Source organism: Teleopsis dalmanni, chromosome 1 (genome assembly GCF_002237135.1).
Source record: "Teleopsis dalmanni isolate 2A chromosome 1, ASM223713v2, whole genome shotgun sequence".
In the NCBI taxonomy this organism is placed as follows: domain Eukaryota; kingdom Metazoa; phylum Arthropoda; class Insecta; order Diptera; family Diopsidae; genus Teleopsis; species Teleopsis dalmanni.
This window is the reverse complement of record NC_051846.1, coordinates 182,289,447-182,310,296: the sequence shown is the minus strand read 5'-3', so window position 1 is coordinate 182,310,296 and position 20,850 is coordinate 182,289,447. Positions and strand designations below refer to the sequence as shown.

Below are 20,850 nucleotides of genomic sequence, written 5' to 3'. Positions count from 1 at the left end.
TGTAATTGAAAATTCTTTAGAAAGGGAAGAAAGAATGTATCTTGATATTTATTTCAATTGAACTTGTATTTATTATTTAAAAATAAATATATATTATAATGCACGAATGGTTTATATACCTATAAATAAATAGCTTAGCAATTTTCCTGGTAAGAAATCAATCGCATTCCTTTCAAAAAAGAGCTGAGCATAATTTGAAAATGGCATCTATGTTAATATACTGTATATTCATTGGTTCATGCAATTATTAAACACGATATTAGTGCTATATAAAATTTTCTACAGAACAGGTAAAAATATATTTGTTTACTTCTATTAAATTTGACCTTTAAACGGTTATATTATTCAGGTTTGTATAGTTCCTTGGATATGTCTTAATTTTAAATTATTATTATTTTGAAATTATTTCACGTTTCTGTTTCGAAGATAATGTCAATATATACAATAGCGTATGAATTTTTAATCAATTATATCCAATATATTAAACGTAACGGTCTTTTCTATTAGTAACAGCCTTCTATTATCGTGAAATTTAATAATAGATTGTTGACTTTAATACAATCACTTCTGTATGCTCTTTCGTTCTATTTTCCTTGATAAATTTAGTTAATTATATATCACTGAAACAAACAATTCAAATCGGCGAATCATAAAACTAATAAACTACTACTAAACTAATAAACGGCTAATTAAGATAAAGTAACAGCTAGTTAATTTTATAAAACTTTTGGTGATCTTTTTGGAATATTGTTTGTACAGTTCAAAATAAAGGATAGAGCCCTGAAATTATTTGCGAAATCTGACAGACTTACTAACACAGCGTTATGAAATCTCAGAATGGTTACAGGCTCCTCGGGTAGATATGCAGATCTGAGGTCAATTATTGCCTAGTCTAATGAAGTGATAAACAATAATCCAGTCAAGGCGCAAAGAGGGGTTTTATAGAAACTCCCAGTTAATAGAGAGTAAAAGTGCTCAGGTGCACTGACTCAACTCAACTAGCCTCAACATATTTTTTCAAAATAAATTTCATAATTTTTAAACGTTTTTAATTAAATTTATATAGGTCACGTTTTGATGTAGTTTCGACTTTTTTACAGCAAGTATATTTAATATCTTTTTAACATAATGCTGTTAAAAAACAATCAAATTTTTAAAAAAATTATTAGTGGTATTCACTCTATCTTGCAAAGTCATTGCAAAGTGCATGAAATGCAAGAATGCTATACTAAAATTGCAAAAGTGCAAGAACATTTTTGTTGCAGAATTGCCACATCAAAATGAAACAGTTGTTTTTACAGCACACCACATCTACATATGAAACAAACAGAGAAGATGTCAAAACAGTTGTATTTTTTTTTTGTTTCGTTGCAAGTATATATACATGGGTTTAGGTATAGCAAGATTGCAGGCAATTACAAGAAACTTTTGGCGTATATTTTGTTGTTGTTCATTTCAAGCTCGCGCATTCTATGCATTTCGGGCAATCTTGCAATGAGTTTGCAAGACTTATTGCAAGATATAATAAACAAACGATATACAAACAAATGTGCAGTACACATATCGAGTTAGTTGTGTTTGCTTTGACATATTAGTCCTTTATATTACCTTATAAAATGCAATGAGTTTAAAAAACATTTGATAAAGCTTAAAATATTCTTTGAGAAGAAGACCTTGCAGCTAAAACCCTTTCAAAGTAAGTTCTAGCATGTTTAATCTAAGGGGCGCATCTGCTGGACAGTTAAGAAACACTTTTGCAATACTGCCAAAATACTTTTACACTAGAAAGCCCGCATATCCAAAAACTCATCACAAGAACAGGATTGTAACTACATAATTAGATGTTTGTTTGATAATAAAACATGAATATAACTTCACAATTGCTTTATTATATACTATACTAAAATATTTTTATTGATTATTAATTATAAATTTAACATTATATGGTAAAATACAAGTACACTAAAGAAAAACTATAGTATCGCGAGACTTAAGCTCTGTGTTGATGTATCTAATTCCATTCAAATATTAACTTAAATTGATTGTAATTTTATTTTTTTAGTTTTTGTTCAAAAATCCATACTTCATATATTATCTGAATTATTTTTTGGTTGTGAATAAGAAACTCATCTCGACCATTAAAAGAACAAAAAAAAATACGTCTAAAAGTCAATTGTTATCTACTCTTTCTTGATATTTCTTTTTTGATATTTGAAGCAGTCGTCTATTATCTTTATTTATTTCTAAATGTTTAATTTGTTAACGCATTAGTCTCACATTTCCCCTCAATTTATTATCGATATTAATAACTACGACCTACTTAACTGTTTTCACAGTTTACGTCAACTGGAGTTTTCAACACATATGATATTATCCACATAATAGTGATATTTCGACATAACGAAGAGATATGAAAACTTGCACACAAACATTGTACATTTCTGATAGTTATAGGTGTACTAAAGAAAACGATTAAAATGTTTCCGATCATCAGCAATTAAACATTTTTTATACAAAAATGTATATGGATTGTAGAAAATAATATTTCTAAATTAACTTAAAAAAAGATTCCAAATAGTTCTGTTTGACCTATTCAGTTACTGTCCGTAACTTACTAATAATTTCCTTTTATACCGAATTATAAGTTTTCATTAAATCAGACTCAATTTATTTAAGGTATACAGTTAAATTAACTGCAAACACTTTAATGTGGTCACAGCATCATAGTCTTTGTTGCAGTACAAAAGTCTCTGCTTAAACAACATACACACCTTAGAAAAAACAAAACAATTGTAGTGTATATTTTTGCAATCATTTACTAAACCTACAACAAAAGTTCATTTAACGTAAAACAAAAAATTCAGTTCATTGTACATTTCTAATCAAGATAGTAATGAGTATACAAAAAGAAGTATATTATTTCCCTACTGTCAATAACCGACTAAACAAACCAGTAAACCAACCAATATACGATGACGTCTTAGCAGCATTGCAGTAAAGAGTGAACTGTTTTTATTGTTAGACGCAACTGTACTTTTGCACGTCAAAACACTATCATTTGAACGTCGTGTAGGCCCCACAAATCAACAATTGCAAAAGCGTAGTAAATAAAACAACTTTTTTTTTTGCTTTGACTTGTTAAAGTCAAAATTTTTTTATATTTACTTTCTATATATATTTATTCTGCATTGAATATTTTTTACAGTTAAATTAGTGTATTGTAAGTCTAAGAAAAAAAAATTCTACTTCGTATGTTAATTGAACTGCTTTTGGGCAAGTTTTTGTGATATTAATAAAAAAACTGGTGATTACTTGTCACTATGGTTCTGTTGTTGTACTCAACCTCAAATTGTTGGTGTTGTCTTCTCTCTGATGACACTCTGTCATAGCCATCAAGAGCACAATTTGAAATTGCATATAATATATATATATATTCATAAATTTTTATATTTTATATAAACTTAACTTAGATTATACTTTAATTTTCCATTAAGTTAATAATATATATGATATAAAGAAATATGCAAAAAAACTAAATATATCCGTTACAAACTAATTTAAGAGTGAAAAATGTTTAATAGATTTGATTGACTGCAACACTCCCGCACCATTTAAAAAAAAATGAATGAACTACTTTTATTTCATACGTTGTGAAACACAACATACTGGTTTTCTTTTTATTATGGTGATTAGCATTGCAATCGATGATTTATTATAATGAAAGTTAATAATGATGTATGTTTAAGCACGTTCACCACGAATACGACGAGCCAATTGAATGTCCTTAGGCATAATTGTGACACGTTTTGCGTGGATAGCGCATAAGTTCGTATCTTCAAATAGACCGACGAGATAGGCTTCAGACGCTTCCTATTAATAGAAATGAAACAATTGTTAGTTTAAGTTGTTCAAAATTATATTAACACAATAACAGTGATAATATTTCGTACCTGTAAAGCGCCAATGGCTGCCGACTGGAAACGCAAATCTGTTTTGAAATCTTGAGCAATTTCACGCACTAAACGTTGGAAAGGCAGCTTACGAATCAGCAACTCAGTAGATTTTTGGTAGCGACGAATTTCACGCAAAGCCACAGTACCGGGACGGTAACGATGAGGCTTCTTCACACCTCCAGTCGATGGAGCAGATTTACGAGCAGCTTTTGTGGCAAGTTGTTTTCGTGGAGCTTTACCACCAGTTGATTTACGAGCTGTCTGTTTTGTACGAGCCATACTTCTTTACAACTGCAAAACAAAAAAAATAATTTTATTTATTAATCTTTAGTATTTTATAATTTAGTTTAATATCATCTAAACAATTAAAAGAAAAAAAAAACTTGTTAAAACTTCAATAAACACGCCGATGATTTTATCTAACATATACAGCTGTTCCGTTTTCCGCGCCAAATATTTATAAACAATGCTTACTACCTACCAATGAAATTTGAAATACAAAATATATTATACACATAAATTGAATTTAAAAAAAAAAAACTATTAATCTACTAATGCAAATTGCAATTAGTGTAATTAAGAACAAATCAAAAAAATAATTTCGTAATGCCGCGAAACTCTTCACTACCTAAATGTCTTTAAGCTAATGGCGGTAAAAAAATATGTTCTACTTCTTTCTCTTTTCATGAAAATTTTACAGCTGTGCATTTTTCTCGCTATAGACACACTTACATACATAAGCATATATGAGACAAAATAAAAAAAAACGCGCGAAACTATTCAAAAACCATTTACCCCAATTTCAATATTTTGTTAATTTTTTTAAAGTAACCTGAAAATTACATCTTGAAATAAGTATTACTTTTAAACTAAATTTATTTATCTACCTTTAACTAAAAACGACCCTGGTTTTACACACACTAATACATCGTAAAAGAAAATGAAATGCGCACTTCACACATCAAAAACGCACACATAAATACGAATGTTGTCACACGAATGTGCAAGAAACAGACTTGTGAAAACTAGACACAAAAAAAATATATGGAAAAAATGACACTAAACTAGTATCGCTGTTAGAATTAGCGCAAAAATCAAATAAAAACTATTCAGTAAATAAAATATTATTCCCGCAATATTTTAATTCACACACTATAATTTTATATTTAAATAAAAAAAAAAAAGAAGCGAATGTTTTGGTCAAAAAATTTTCCTTTCAATATTGGTTTTAGCCGCCATTTTGAAAAAATTTGATCAATGTACACGAAAATTTGTGTATTCGGCACAATTGTCTACAGCAGCCCCAATCAGCGGAGCACCCGCCAATAATTTTTCACATCGCGAAAATTTTCGTATTTATAGCAACAAACATTAAAAAACGCGTTTATGTTAGTTAAATATTTTATAACACTCGACTCACCTTTATTAGACTGAATTGACACAAAAAAAAAATTACTTTATTCAAAGTTAATTAAACCGGACTAAATTAACACAACCGCACACTCTGACTTCAGAATATACAATGAAGTTTGTATGCTTTATCTCAACCTCAGTCTTTTGTAAACTGAGATAGCTAGCTGTTTTCAATATATTGCTTTCTCAGTTATGTAAACAAGGTCTTGCCAATGCAGAAAATTATGATTCTAAGATCATACATTTAAAAAAAAAACATTTAAATAAAATTAGATAATTAGATTTAATTTGTATATTATTTATGAAGAAATTATAATTATTTTAAATAGTTTTGGCTCGTGTTATTAATATTAATAATAAAATGCAAAAACAATTAATTACTAGTATATATTGATTGTGTAGTGCAGAGGAATATATATATTTTTTCAAAAAAAAATTTTACATTCTAAATGTTATTTAGAAAAAATTAATTTATGGCAATTCTAAATAATAATATAAAAGAAATAATTACATATGGTAAATATGGCGTACGTGACGTAACAAGGCTAATTACAAGTTCTAAATTAGTTTCTGGAATTTTCTATTAAAAGGAAACTGTAGATTCAGAAAGGATCTACAGATGCTTTTAAAATGAAAAAGTTGTATATATTAAATTATTTTCATTTGAACATATTCTAGACATTGTTTTGTCATTAACACTGCTAAAGTTATCTTAAATTAAGTCATTAAATCAGAGATATTCTATTATTGCATATTAGATTAGAAAATATATTAAAAACTGAAAACATGGAAAACGTTTTTGTTGTTTTACAACATGAGAACGCAGTCCACTGAAAGACTGATTTGTTAAAAACTATAACAAAGTCTTTCTTTTTTTCTTTGTTTATGAATTTATATAATATAAAAAATGCTAGTAGTTTAAAATAATTGCAAATTCATATGAATTCAAGTATAGATTTACAGTCATTTTTTTCAATTATTAAAGGCTAAGGTTTTTACCTTGGGGAGGATAAAATTAATAATGATAAAAGGAGCTATTAATAATGATAAAAGTTTTTATGTAAAGTAATAAGAACAATAAATGCGGATGACAAAGAAAGTTAATGCATAGATAAGAAGTATGGCGTTTTATGGTAATAAAAGTTAAGATTTAACATATCTTTAAAATAACTTAGTAAAATCACAGAATTCGTTATATTGAGTCGTACTACGTAGTCGTTAATCCACGTTAAACAGAATATTGCAATTTTAAAGATTATTTTAACATTTAAATATAGGAAATTATGTGAAAATTAAGCATAACACCAATTTTTATGAAATATTTTGATTTAATAGCAAATTTATATGAGAACAAGGACCAATACAATACGTAATAAAAATCACAGAACTTATATTTCTGTATGTCGTTTAACATTAATTAAATATATGTAAATATTCTTAACATACCTTAACTTCCTCAAAATTTTAACTTCTAATTTAAAACAAATATTTTTTACACACCGGCAAGATGCAAGCACTAGAAAAACAAAATCTGTCTCCTATTGTTATAAGAATGTAGAATATCTTGATAGCTCAGTATACCTACTACAATATAAGAGAGAGCAGAACAGCTATAGTTTGGTGTGTATACGCAAATAATTGCATATTGGTGCTGCCACATTTAAAAAATAAGTGAGATGCAACATGCATTATGTGCTGCCAAAAATTGTATAAAATTTATTTATTTAAGTCTTGTTTAAAATTATTTACTTAGCATTGATTTAAAATTTATTTAAATTTTGAAAAACAAAAAAAAAATAAAATTTTTTTCTTTTTATTATATGTATTTATGTATGTATACCATAAAGCCTTAATAAAATAATATATTAGTGGTACCTGACATTGTTGTCAATTAAAATTTGCAAATTGGTATAAAAATAGAAAATTTCGTAAATAATTTGAGGATGTATACTTTTGGGGATTCTGTAAATGTACATAAATATTCATTATAGATCACAAATCGCGGTTCATTTGTTAATTTTGCGCAAAAGTTATTGACAAAAATGGTAGCTGAATTCTTTATTAACAATAATATATCAATTAATATAATTATTTTTGTTTCTGACAATTATGTAAAAGCTAATTAATATAATTATAAGTTTAGGGCATCTTTTAGAAATTATTTATTTGCCAATTGCAAATCCCTACTCTAATGACTGATATATAAAGTATAATATATGTGTGTATATATAAATTAAAAAAAAAATTTTAAAAAATTAATTTTTCAATTTTTTCTAAATTTTTGCATAGCGTTCTTTTAATTGCAATAGTGTTAAAATTAAACAGATAGTACTTACTGCAACTGATAAAATACCAAGTAGTTAGAATCCAAAGTACGAGAAACAACCAAACCAAATGCACTCAATTCCAAGATTCAAGATTCTAAGTTATTAAAAGTGCTGAAATAAGCTGGGAGACAATCAGTGTTAATAACAGATCATAATGTATTTGAATGTATGCGAAATAATAATTAAATAATCTGAGTTGTAAAACTTACATGTAATCTGAGTAGTTTACGGAGAGATTTATCGGTTATAGTTAACTAATTTCTTTCGAGATCAGAAAACGAAACTTATTTGAAACAAATTTTCTTACAAATGGTTTTGTTTTAGTTCAGTTTCTGTTATCGTGTATTACAGTATTTTCTCAAAGCTAATTTGATTAAACCTTTTACCTTCAAATCCTAAATAACGTTTAATCCTAGAAATTTCTAATTATTAGAGATGTTAGAGTTTCGATTAATATATGTGCAATACGAAAATTTAATTTAATCTTTGTATATTTGCAATTAATTCATTTTTTTAAACTGGTACTAGGGAAGGGACTATCAAGACAATCGTGGAAAGTTTTAGATAATAACTATATTTAATAATCTAATATATAATCTTTTTATAGTTCCATATAAAAAAACTGACAATCATCTTGCATTAGTGTAATTTTACTGAAGTATAAGACTATTGTCTATATCATGGTGATTTTGCAAAAACAATACATACATTTATCTGATTTTGGTTTTGTAGAATTGGTGAGATAATGTTTTTATTTCATTGTAATAAACAGATAACAGATAAATTAATATTTTTTGGTTACATTTGAATTTCGGCGAGAAGGGTCAGAAAATATTTTTACTCCAATATAGATAATGTTTTTATTTTAATATAGATAATTCTTTTATCTCAATATAAATATTTTTATCTCAATTCAGGTAATATTTTTATCTAAATGTAGATAATATTTTTAATTCCATATTGTTTCGATGTGAGGATAGTATATGATTTTTTTTCTGGTTTTTCAAAAGATTCAAATAAAATCTAAATTATTGTGGTTTTCTAAATTAATGCAGGTAATATTTTCTATTATTGTAATTTTACAGAAAGACATAGATAATCTTTTACATCAATTAAAACTGTATCGAAAAACTGGACTGTTTATTGAGTTCTATTAATTGTGATTAGGGTAATAATTGTAAAATGTAAATCGGTCAGAAAAATCATATAGTGCTAAGTACAGAAATATCTTCAGATCAACTAAAATTTATAATAGGTAAACATAAATGGTCTTGCGCACTGAAGCTTCCTTGAGCAGGAATAATGATCCGTTGTAATACCACGAATAAACGTTGTTTAATGCTAGACCTTCCAGCAGGAGTACCAAAAAAGGTATAAAGACCGAAGTGGTCAATACAAACACAATGTTGAAAATCTGACAATTTTATAAACATGGTTATGTACATATTTTTTAAGGATGACAACTCTGTGGGGTTATTAAGAAATAGGGCCTTAAAGATTTTTAGTCTACTATTGGCCAAAGATAAGCACTGACAAATAAGGTAAAATATAGGGTCTTCCTTCTCCCCAGAAAAGTAACCTCGATAAAAGTTGTTATAAGATATAAGACAAAGTCTAAAAGTAATTTTTCCTATCTACACAATGACCTATTTTTATCGATACCGCAGTACTGAGTTATAGTTAAAGAAATTATAATTAGTTATACCTATATATAGTTAAAGAAGTTGGTTGGTGTGCTTATTCTCCAAATAAATAATTTAGACAAATAAATTGGACTAAATAAATCTTTGGGTCTGACAAGTAACTCCATCCAATCGTGTTTTTTAACAGTTCGAATGTACTTTAAGTATGTTAAGTGAACAGTAAATTTGTTGCAATTAGAATATTAATATTCGAAGAGGTCAAAGAACTCAAAGAGCAGCATGCCTGCTTTAGCAAGATTCTCTACCCTGCAGTAGTTAGCCAAAATGTCTCATATGAGTTGGACACTGACAGTTATAACTCGAGCAGTTATAACTGTAGTGTTTACTAGAGATTTGACAGTTGATTTGCTGTCAGAGCAGATTGTGATATTTACATTGTGGCTAACTAAAATCAGTTGAAATCAGTTGACATTTCACACGTATATGATTTATATTTCTACTATAACTAAGCGTTCTTTACATTTAAGTGTTTGTAATGAATAATATATTTCTTTTAGATATTAAAGTACATTAAAGTTTTTAAAAATCAGAAACCAGAAGTTTTATTTACTTGTCTTTTTATCTTTGAAGTAGCACAGGTGTGAAGTATTAACACCTGTTGCCTCATAATTTTAAGCTTTAGATAGTGTCAATTCCTTTATCTTTTTTATAACTTTAAGTATTTTTAATTAAAAGATGGTATATAAATATTATATTTACATTTTTATGAGTTTATAGAGATCTATAAACATAAATATATATATGTATAAAGAAATATAATGTAGTTTGATTGACTTGGTATAATAATTGTAATTTTATTGGCAGTCAGATCCAAAATTAAAAACTTTATATGATATGTAACGAGAGTTCATTTAGATTTCTAGTTTAGGGGCCGCCGTGTAAACTATACTTGTACATTGTTAGAGGATTCCAGTTCCCTATTTTTATTTTTGCTGTGCTATTTTTTAGTTTTTTACAGATTTCGTCTATAGATGCCTTTACCATATATCATACCTTTCACCATTTGAAACACTAGTGTGCCTTCTATATATATTTTAATTAGATCTAAAGCACGCTTGTAGGTGTCAAATTTTGTGGGCATATATGTTTAAAAATTCCAAATATATATATTCCTTAAGATATTAGGAAAAATTTTTACTAATAGGTCTTGAGAATGTAAATCAGTGATATCCACGAAGAGGAAAGTAACGACATTTATATACCAAGGAGCGCATAGTAGTACTGTCCATATAGTAAGAGAAATACACAATATACATATTTTAACGAGATCAACGAAAGCTACGTACTGGATATAATAAGTGTAAATATTGCTTATCATCTTTTAATTTCCACTTGTTCTGATTCTGGTTCTTATTCAAAGATACTTCAGAATTTTCACGGTATCATGTTTCTACAGTATTCGCTAGTTCTCGGAAGATATATATTTATCAATTCAGAAACTATTATTGTATATATATGTACCGTACTACTCTTCCCTACATTTCGAATTTTAAAGGCTATTGAAAATGTATTGTAGGAGGAAGAATACTTTGATTATATAGCTAAATACATATATATATTAATCAGAATCAGATCAGTTTAGATATTTTTTGAGAAAAGGGTTATCAAAATTGTAGTTCGCGTATCACAATTGTAACTGTAGGTGATGAATTTTTTCTTTACTGTTACTATCTGGCAATATATATCCATCATACATATTTTTGATTTCAGATTGAAATCAGTTATTGAAATATAGTATGTGAGTAATATGTGCACTATCTATCATTTCAATAAGATGCATCTGCCTGAGATGATAAAATATAGTTAAAATCCAAAAGTTGATAAAGTTTTGAGGCATATTGCTTGTGACTTTTGGTTTGGATCTGAGCTAGGAGAAAAATCTAATCCTATCTGATTTACGATGTTTTCAACTAGAAACATTTTACTATATATTCCAAAGGCGAAATATATTGTGTTGGTTGGTTAGGTCAACTATTAGTACTGAGGCTTTTCTAAGGTTGAGTGTTCCCAGTGGAGTTTTGCGGCCTAATCCCTGAAATATTGTACTCTATTCTATATATCATATGTTAGTGTAATGAAAACAGACGTGTAGGGTGCCTTGGAGTTAACTTTATACTTATTAAAAAACTTTTGGATACTTTAAAAGTACATATATTATTGCATGTTATGTACTCATGATTTGAAACCTTAAGTTCTTAAACTTAAGTGCAAATTAATTCTGCATAATGTATTACTGATAATGTTTAAGATATTGCAACGGTAACAGAAGAGTATATAAGGCTGTTCATTATAGCTTACTTTAAAAAAATTTGTAATAGTCAATAATAGTTTTGTCAAAATGAGATTTTTGGTTTTTACATTACTCGTCAGTCTCTGCGTAATTGCAGTAAACGTGAGTTAGAAATATTACTAATACTGGGAAAATACTAATTATATGTCTAATATACCTTGGAATTTTTACAGGCTAATGACAATGTATTGCCAGAAGAAGAATTGCTTGATAATGTATCTGACTCTGTATACATTGGATCAGAATCAGATGATTCAGTTGTTTTAGGTGATTTTGAAGAAAGAACAATACTTAGTAAATTCTATAAGGGTCTTAAGCTCGCTTTGCGTACCTTAAAGGGAGTGAATTGTAGCATTAAAGAGGCACTTTACATACAATTGGCCGCTAAGTCTTTTGTCGCAGATTGTGAGAATTGTGCAGTCGAAACATCTAAAAAGTTAACAGCCGTTATTAAGTCATGTAATGACGTCATAAACACCGTTAATGATATTGTGAATTACAATGACAATATTTGCAATAATGGCAATTATAATGACGGAACTGATGCAGATAAGCCAACTCCTTCTAGTTGTTCCAAGAAATTGAGAAGTAAATTTAATACATTGAATAAACAAAGCAAGAATACGCTAAAACTCGTAAAAAAACTACCCGATATTCCCGGTGAAGCTGGAGTTTGTGTTAAAGCCTCCTTGGATGCATTGACAGAAGCTTTTACATTGTTTCCAACAAATGTTATTGAATGTTCCAAATTGACCAGCAATTAAATATTTGTGAGACATTTTACAAAAGTCAATAAAATTAAAGTGCATTGAATAATAATGATTGGGTTTTCATTTAAGAAAGCTATTTCATTCAGAAATACTAATAATTGTAACATAGGTATTGTTTTGGCGATGGAAGAGCTGTTTAGTGTCTTTATTGTCCTCTTGACATGATGATTCAGGCATTTTTAATCTTACCTTACAGTTTTCGTGATTTTGGATTAAGTGAATTTCCAATTTTTCTGCGTAGATGGAATATAGATATCGGCTAGTGACTTGTCATAACATTGGTGGATCGTAGCTTACTTTATACTGTAGCTTGGATATGTTGGCTTGAATTTTTCACAGCCCACTGAGGTGGTTTATTTGTTTTCTTTTATTATGATTTGGAGTCCCTTCTCTTATGTATAAGATTTCTCGGCTGAGATAATTGGTATCTATCATAAAGCCAAAATAATAACTATAGGTTTAAAATCGTAAATGATCACAATAGACCATTAGGCCCAAGTGAATCCTAAATTAAGGGATCCTTAAAATGGTAGAAAAAACTAAAAAATAGTTGAAAAATACAGTGGTTATATTATACATTGCTTGTTATGTATAAGTAATAATATATATTTGTTAAACTGATCCAGATCCACATTCAGATTGTACATCAATCTTTTACACTTCATATAATTTCGTAAAGTTTGATTTTCGATTTTTCTCATTTCGGAACTAACTTTAGAATATCTATTTTCAGGATAGTTATCTTCAGTACATTTATTTTCAGAATAACTGCAGGAAAAATAAGAGTTTTGGTTGCGTCAAGGTTTCAATGGTTAGTTATGTTATGTTAAGCCTTTTCCGAGTTAGTGCATCTGGGCACTTTTACTCTATGGTCTTCAAATATATAATTTTATGTATGTGTATATTTAATATTTATCAAATAAATTTTTTAAACAATATTTTGAAATTTGTTTTTGACGGAAAATCAAATGCATATATAGATATGGGGTGTTATGGGCGAAATCCCGAAAGTTTTAGGAAAACTACAAAGGAAGAATTACATTCACAAACTGTGAATTTTAATTATGAAGATTGCTGAGGCTTGTCCTTTTTTATTTACAAATGAAAATGTCTTTTAGTAATTACATATCCGATAATTTTGGATTGTGATTCATTTATCGTCTTCGAGGTTACAATCTGTATTACTCCATCCTACTCTACTCATAAAAATCTTGTGATTTTTGATTCAAATTCAGTAAATAATAAATACAATGCGTAAAGTTCTTTTACATGCGTATATGGTATCTTCCCATATAATTTTATAAATATGGTTAAACCTCAATAAACTTTTGGATTTTGGTAAAAAATAGAACAGATAATACTCAGGGTGGCATATTTATTTTTACCGTAAAACATCTGCTCTATGTTCGGTGGAATATTTTTCACAAAAAGTATTTATATTCTACATTTTAATTAGTCAACCGATTTCATTCCTGGACAATCTGATCTATCTGAATTTTTAAAAAGACAATTTCCAAGGTTACATTTGATTGTTTCAGTAACGAAGAGACTGGTTTTCTTTATCAATAGACAGACAGGTAGACGAATATCATTAAATTGATTGTGCTGGTTTATAATATATAGGTACGGTTCAAATAGTCTCTGATGTTTTTTTTTACTTTTTCACATTAATACATTTCACAAATAAAAATTATAGGACCGTATGTGCTATTGTATTGGAGTCCATGTATAAAAACGATATACCCTATAATTAATTATAAATAATTATAATTTATTTGTAAATATCAGTAAATTTGGTTAATTATTATTAAAACATAAATAAGATATAAACACATCCCGTATATTTACAAATATTTGTAGGGTGTAGCAAGGTCATGGGTCATTAATATATAAGAGGATTATATTCCCTAGTTAGTAAAATATACAAACGTCTTTAAGAAATTAAAATAAGCAATATTGGACTTTAAAAATTACTTCACGTAACATAGGTAGCATTATATTTGATTTATTGAATTTTCTTTGTTTTGTTCAGATATAACATTATTTTATTATACAGGTTTAATATATTCAAGTTTTATTCTTCAGGGGATAAGATAACCTATAATAATTTTTTTTTTATATAAAGTAGCAAATATTTAAAGTAGTACCTAGCTACTTGAATTTTGCCCTTGAATTATTGAATATTTGAGGAATTATAGTGTTATACCTTAATACAGTTATACTAATGGATAATGGAATATGGTATATAATGGTAGGTATAATGGAAATATATCATTGAAACAAATTTTTTTATTTTAATAATTCGGATATTTTATTGGATTATTTTAGATAGTTATTATTATAGTATTCACTTAATACGACATAAGATGTAAGAGAAGAGGATATTTAATAGTAGAGCAGACTGGCGCAGATAGAAGTTTTGCTATCAGAAGGATTGAATCATCATTATAATATTTTTTAATAAAACAGCAGACTTTTAATTTGTCACAGGTTGTAAGGTAGTACAATATTCGACTTAATTTACTTAATATATAGTTATTACCAAATTGGTTAAAATAAGATAAGATATCAAGATATGTTATAAATTAACTGTTTATTTTCAACTATATATATTAAATAATTTTAATGAGACAAATGGTCACTTAACCATATAAAATTTTAGTTGAACTATCCCACATGTTAAGATTTACTGCGGGTCGCACTAGGCAAAAGTCGCGACCTATTAATTTATAATCAATAATTACTTCTTGAAAGAATATTTTCTATGCTCCGTTGATTAATTCTCGACATGTACATTCTCATATATAATATATTTAAATTTTATAGCTTTTTTTTATTGAAATTATTAATTTGTTTTTATTAAATGAAATATTTTATTAAACTTTTCTTTTTATTATTATTGAGATATTATATTTCGAGTTATATCGAGATATTATATCTCAAAATAATTGTTTGGTTACCATCTGGAATTCTCATTGGTCTTTTTATCAGCTATTGAAACGTCTTCTAATTAAATATTGCTGTTATCACTTAATTAATTTATCTAATATTAACATATTTAATTTAAATTTATACCGTTTATTTAATATAAATTAGATAAATTCATTAGTTGATAAGACTTCATCAATTTATATATATATAATTTGTTTGTATATATTATACAATTCATATACAATATTTGTATAATATATATTTGATAAGCTTTGTTAATCAATATAGTTAAAGTCGTTGTATAGGTCGTGGATTGATATTCGCATATTAAATAACGACTTTTTTTTTTGTATTCGGATGCTAAGCTGCTTTAAGATCCAAGTTCTACTTCAATTACTGATCGATCCTTAAATATTTTTGACCCTGAAATTAATATTAATATTTAGTATCATGATATGTGAAGATTTTATTATAAAATTTCTACGAATTGAGCTTACGGGTTACTCGCCTCGGATTGCGTTACATATTATAGTAGAATAAGGTCTCGATTATGAATATGTAGAATAATAGTATAATTGAATTGTATTTAATAGTATAATAGTAGAATACGTTAAAAATGAAGAAGAAATCTTTTTATATTATTATGATACATTTAGTAAAAGCTTGAACAGAGGTTCTCAAACTTTTTTAAGCATGGAGTACCTTTGAAATTGAACATTTTATGCAGATCAGTAAATTATATCTAACACTTATTGTATGGTGTAGCACAGTTTCGTGGCGCACAGTATGAGAAATTTCAAGCTAGAGAACTCTGATAAAAATATTGATATTGATATTCGAAAAGTAAGCTACGTGTTTTTAGTGGATTACTATAAATATCTTTATTAAATGATGAACTTAGTGATGAATGATGAAAACCTTACGACATGAACATTCCATATAGGTGGATATTCCATATATTCGGATACTGTCAGTGAGTCCATTGCATATGTAGTTCCGTTTGATATTTGATCAGGTTATCTTCAGCTAAGACGTCAAGAGAAATCGTAAGTGACAGGGTCTCACCAAATTAATTTCTTGTGTTGACCTTGGAGACGGCTGAGTTTAACCCCAGCTATATACGAATCTAAGAAACATTTGTTGGCGTAAGTAATTAGCGATTAATTTGAGTTTAGATCTAAAAATGTTGACTCAAGTATTGCCTTAAGTATTAAAAAAATACATTGTGTGTGTGTGTGGTAATAAAAAGTTTTTTTAAATCTACTCCTGTTATAAGGTATAACTTAAAACAATGTCTTTATAAAAAACATTCGAGAGTAAAAAAAGTGGTCCCAATGTTTTTATTAAATATATTTAATAATTGATAAGAAGTACGTGTCAGCTATATATAATGGGTGTATATAGTTGTGCTTGTATAAGCGAACGTGTCATTTGTTGCGATTACTTTTACCAAAATTTTAAGTACTTGTGTACTGGAAAGTATTTATATGATTTGTTTAGAAAAACCAATTGATATGTTAAAACCTATATTAAGCATAGGTATAACCAATATTGACTAGGTTAGCTGATATAAAAATATATTTTAAATTCAGTGACACTGAAGAAAAATTAATAATTGACAGTGATTTGCGATAATCTCGGCAAAAACAAAAAGATATTGATAATAAATTAAAAGTCACAATAATTTTAAAAAGTGTATATAAAGAACACACGGAGGGTTCGAGTGAGGTATTTTGAAAGTGAATTTTGACTTTGAAGGTATTCAACATGAAATTCTTTGTTTTTGCCTTTATTGCCAGTCTTTGTCTGGTTGCTGTCAGCGTAAGTATTTAATTAGAATAAAATATTTCAATAAAAATAAGATATAATATATACGAGTATATTATATACAAGTTTTAAATACATTGATTTTAAATAAAAATGTTTGCATTGAGATTTAAAAATTTTTATTTTTTAAAATAGAGTAGCGCCGTTGGTTTTGAAGAACCCGATGAAATCGAACTTTTCGTACAAGATAGAACATTTTTGGGTGCAGTCAAAGCAGCTTTGCGTACCGTAAAGGGTTTCAATTGTCTTATTAAATGGGTACTCAATATTAAAAGTACAACACAACAATTCCTCGATGATATTGTAGCATGTGGAGGTACTGTATCTGCCCAATTACAAGCTGTCATAGACGCATGCAATGCTATAATTACCACTTGCAACAATATCATTGATGCTTGCGGTAGTGACGATGAAGGTGATGATAGTCCTAGTAAAAGCTGTACTCTGGCAGTAGTTAAGGGAATGGCCTCTTTGTACAAACAAACTAAGAATGTCATCAAATTGATCAAGAAAGTTCCAACTGTTCCTGGACAATACGGTCAATGCGTTACTGATGCAACAAACAACCTTACCAGTTATTTCACCCAGTTCGTACCTAACATTAAACAATGCTCCAAATTGACTAGTTAAAATTATAAATTTTTCTATATGTGAGATAAATAAAAAAAAATTAATAAATATTACAATTCATTTACAGCAAACTTAAAAAAGCATTTATATATTTTCCTTTTTATATATTTTGTCATTTATCGTTTGTTCTTTGGTATTTGGAAAGAGACGTACCCCTGAGTTTTCTCTTAACACAAAATATATAGTGAACTTCGATAGAACGTCTATAATTTATGCATAAAAATTAATGTTGGAATAAATATAACTACATGATTATAATATGCCAAAAAATATAAAAGTCTATTTTTAGAAAGAGGCTTTAACATACTTAAAATATAATTCCCCAACTACCTAACGGTACTATTGTCAAAGTACATTTAAATCTTACACGACATAACCCTTCTACTCCATACGTATTATAGTCATTTTAATTCCAAAGGCATGACATTTATCGTTCATAACAGCAATCTCAGTAGACTCAACCTTATTAAGCTTCACCGTTAGCTTAGATTTGGTTGGAGTGGTTGCCTTGTTTACTAAAGCCTATTTACCACAGATTTGCGTTGTTAATATATAGTCCAGAAGAACACCCAATTCTGGTGGTTAACGTAGTCTGCAGTGGTTAGCGTTCTGTCAGCTTGGTAAGAAAAGAGATAGCAAAGATTTTTAATTTCCTCCGGCATTGACAATGGAGATAAAACTTAGATACTTCTAAGTTTTCAGACCCATAATCACAAAAGAAGTCATTAAAGGATAGAACGAGTCTTATAGCACTTCTTCCTAGCACGCAGTGACTCATCAGCACCGATGCCATTGTGCTGAGCAGATTCCGCTTTAGTTGTATCAGCTGTCTGGTACGTTTCTAGTTTAGTTTGGACGACGTATATCTCAAAATCTGTAAGGAATTTTAATTTGCCAATGTTTTTTTTAACTATACTCAGATATTATTATTCAAATATTCAAGAAATGAATGCCAGAAATCAGAGTGATAGTCTACCTTGCAATTACCTGAGATGTCCCTATGTTCATGTATCTATATGAGTTGAACATTGATTTGCTTGGCTAGCTCGCCAAGAGAAACCTATTATTCTCAAATTAATAACTATGTAGTTGAAGCGCTTACCAGATATTTAAGAGTACGATTTTTGTATCGGGCAACTTGTGGACAAGGACCCAATTTGGTGCATAGTGAGTCGCTATTACTGCGGCCTGAAGGACACTGCCGTAGTCTAGTAGTCAAAGTGTGATCCGAAGACCTAATTTAAAGAAAAATATATTATGTTATTGCCAATTTTTCGTTGTGGAAGAGTAAGTTCCTTCTTCAAGATTCTTTATTAAAGATGTGAATTCATATATATACATATTTATATAGCATTTTCTTTCTACTTTCAATATAAATTGTTTTACTAAATTATCTTTTTTATGGCATCAGATTTCAAATGCTATTGTAATCTATTTCTAATATTTACACAAGACTATGGTTATAATGACTAATGACCATATTATTCAGAAAGTCATATGATGAATTATACTATAATTTTACGATCTTTGTCATATGTACATATTTTCTTCTAAAAGTTGTAAATTTATTAACAAACAACACTGTTTTTATTAAACTCTGAGGGCGCAAAAAGCCTCCCTATCATGACTACAGTTTAATTGATATTATTACCTAGCTCTCATTCTAAAATGCATATTTGTTATATGACATTTATTCTATAATTTGTTACTATTCGATAATTGTTTAAAAAAATTAGTTTTAATTAATGAGTCACATTTACAACTGCCAAATGTATGGTTTCGGAACACTTAAAGGAATCTATCACATAATCTTCTTGAAGTTCAGTCCTATGTACAGATAAAAATTAGTCGTTCCATTTCCTTACATCCCACTTTCGCTTCCTTCTTCCTTCTTGAACATAACACTCTTCATTTAAGTGCTATGCCATTTAGATGTTTCTAGCATGGTAGACTGTTGGGCAACTGGATTAGTTAGAATTCATGACGAATCACAAAAACAATAACAACGTTCTGTTGATATATAATATATATTCTATTTTATTTGTACTATGTTCTTATAATTTATCTTACCACAGCAAATGATTACTGCTATTAATAACTTTAAGTGTGTTGACTCGATAAATTTATTTAGAATGAAATTAATTTATTAAAATTTCTGAAATGATTTTGTTTGGAATATCTTGAATGGAATATCTTGACTGGACTCTGATTTGTGATTATCTCAACCAAATAACGAAAAACTGATAAAAAGAATTTATTAAATGCTATTGAGTATAAAAAGCTAGTGTTTTCCCTATATCATTGTAGTATTTCTACAGTTATCGTTAAAATGAAGTTCTTTACGTTCGCATTCATTGCAAGTCTTTGCTTCGTAGCTGTTTATGTATATAATTTTGTAAATAATTTAATATCAAAATTATATATATTTTATATTTGCAGTCAAGCTCCGCTGTTGTGGAAGAACCAATTGACATAAGTCTCGAATCGCTTGAATCCCTTGATTTCGATATTGATTTTTATGGCGAAGATAGAGGCTTTTACGGAACTCTTAAAAAGATCTTACGCGGTGTGAAAGGGTTGAATTGTCTTATTAAGGCTGTGCTGAATATACAAAATGTAACAGAAACATTCCTCACAGATGTGAAAGCATGTGGCGGTAATGTCTCCAAACAATTGAAAGCAGTTATTGATGCTTGTAATGATATCATTAAGACCACCAATGAAATCCTAAATTTGAACGATACTATTTGTAATAATAGTGAAGACAGTCATTTGGATGAAGATGCTACAAACTCCAAGAAATGTATTGTGAAAGTCGCCAAAAAAATTGTGACCTTGAATAAGCAAATTAAGAAAGCAATAAAATTGATTAAGAAGGTCCCACAAGCTCCTGGTGATGCTGGCAAATGTGTCAATGATGCTTTGGATGAATTACAGAATTATTTCGTACAATTCAAACCAGCCGTTATTGAATGCTCCAAATTGACTAGTTAAGGTGTTAAAAAA

At 28.3% G+C, this 20,850-nt stretch overlaps 4 protein-coding genes across 6 annotated transcripts; 3 read left to right on the top strand and 1 right to left on the bottom strand.

The window, feature by feature from the left end:
* Nucleotides 1-3,578: 3,578 nt before the first annotated feature.
* LOC119670572 (histone H3.3A) lies at nt 3,579-7,994 on the bottom strand. Of its 3 annotated transcripts, XM_038080871.1 has the most exons (4): nt 7,903-7,994; nt 7,703-7,814; nt 3,951-4,244; nt 3,579-3,870 (listed from the first exon to the last, which is right to left on the bottom strand). In XM_038080871.1, the coding sequence occupies exons 3-4, from the start codon at nt 4,230-4,232 to the stop codon at nt 3,742-3,744; spliced, it is 411 nt and encodes a 136-aa protein (XP_037936799.1). In that variant the 5' UTR covers nt 4,233-4,244; nt 7,703-7,814; nt 7,903-7,994; the 3' UTR covers nt 3,579-3,741. The 3 variants fall into 3 exon arrangements, with proteins under 3 accessions (XP_037936799.1, XP_037936800.1, XP_037936798.1); XM_038080872.1 differs by lacking the exons at nt 7,703-7,814; nt 7,903-7,994 and adding an exon at nt 6,813-6,907; XM_038080870.1 differs by lacking the exons at nt 7,703-7,814; nt 7,903-7,994 and adding an exon at nt 5,374-5,482.
* Nucleotides 7,995-11,705: 3,711 nt separating this feature from the next.
* Nucleotides 11,706-12,505, top strand: LOC119670571. Its single transcript, XM_038080869.1, has 2 exons — nt 11,706-11,788; nt 11,860-12,505. The coding sequence occupies exons 1-2, from the start codon at nt 11,735-11,737 to the stop codon at nt 12,448-12,450; spliced, it is 645 nt and encodes a 214-aa protein (XP_037936797.1). The 5' UTR covers nt 11,706-11,734; the 3' UTR covers nt 12,451-12,505.
* Nucleotides 12,506-17,116: 4,611 nt separating this feature from the next.
* On the top strand, nt 17,117-17,900 carry LOC119671659. The gene is made up of 2 exons (XM_038082402.1): nt 17,117-17,208; nt 17,350-17,900. The coding sequence occupies exons 1-2, from the start codon at nt 17,155-17,157 to the stop codon at nt 17,842-17,844; spliced, it is 549 nt and encodes a 182-aa protein (XP_037938330.1). The 5' UTR covers nt 17,117-17,154; the 3' UTR covers nt 17,845-17,900.
* A 2,243-nt stretch (nt 17,901-20,143) lies between these two features.
* Nucleotides 20,144-20,850, top strand: LOC119671650. Its single transcript, XM_038082389.1, has 2 exons — nt 20,144-20,227; nt 20,284-20,850. The coding sequence occupies exons 1-2, from the start codon at nt 20,174-20,176 to the stop codon at nt 20,836-20,838; spliced, it is 609 nt and encodes a 202-aa protein (XP_037938317.1). The 5' UTR covers nt 20,144-20,173; the 3' UTR covers nt 20,839-20,850.

Bases quoted from the DNA above. Each gene is read 5' to 3' on its own strand.
- LOC119670572 (XM_038080871.1), bottom strand. From the start codon at position 4,232: ATGGCTCGTACAAAACAGACAGCTCGTAAATCAACTGGTGGTAAAGCT. The intron at 3,871-3,950 runs GTACGAAATATT...TTCTATTAATAG, and splicing joins CAGCCATTGGCGCTTTACAG to GAAGCGTCTGAAGCCTATCT.
- LOC119670571 (XM_038080869.1), top strand. From the start codon at position 11,735: ATGAGATTTTTGGTTTTTACATTACTCGTCAGTCTCTGCGTAATTGCA. The intron at 11,789-11,859 runs GTGAGTTAGAAA...GAATTTTTACAG, and splicing joins TCTGCGTAATTGCAGTAAAC to GCTAATGACAATGTATTGCC.
- LOC119671659 (XM_038082402.1), top strand. From the start codon at position 17,155: ATGAAATTCTTTGTTTTTGCCTTTATTGCCAGTCTTTGTCTGGTTGCT. The intron at 17,209-17,349 runs GTAAGTATTTAA...TTTTTAAAATAG, and splicing joins TTTGTCTGGTTGCTGTCAGC to AGTAGCGCCGTTGGTTTTGA.
- LOC119671650 (XM_038082389.1), top strand. From the start codon at position 20,174: ATGAAGTTCTTTACGTTCGCATTCATTGCAAGTCTTTGCTTCGTAGCT. The intron at 20,228-20,283 runs GTATATAATTTT...TTATATTTGCAG, and splicing joins TTTGCTTCGTAGCTGTTTAT to TCAAGCTCCGCTGTTGTGGA.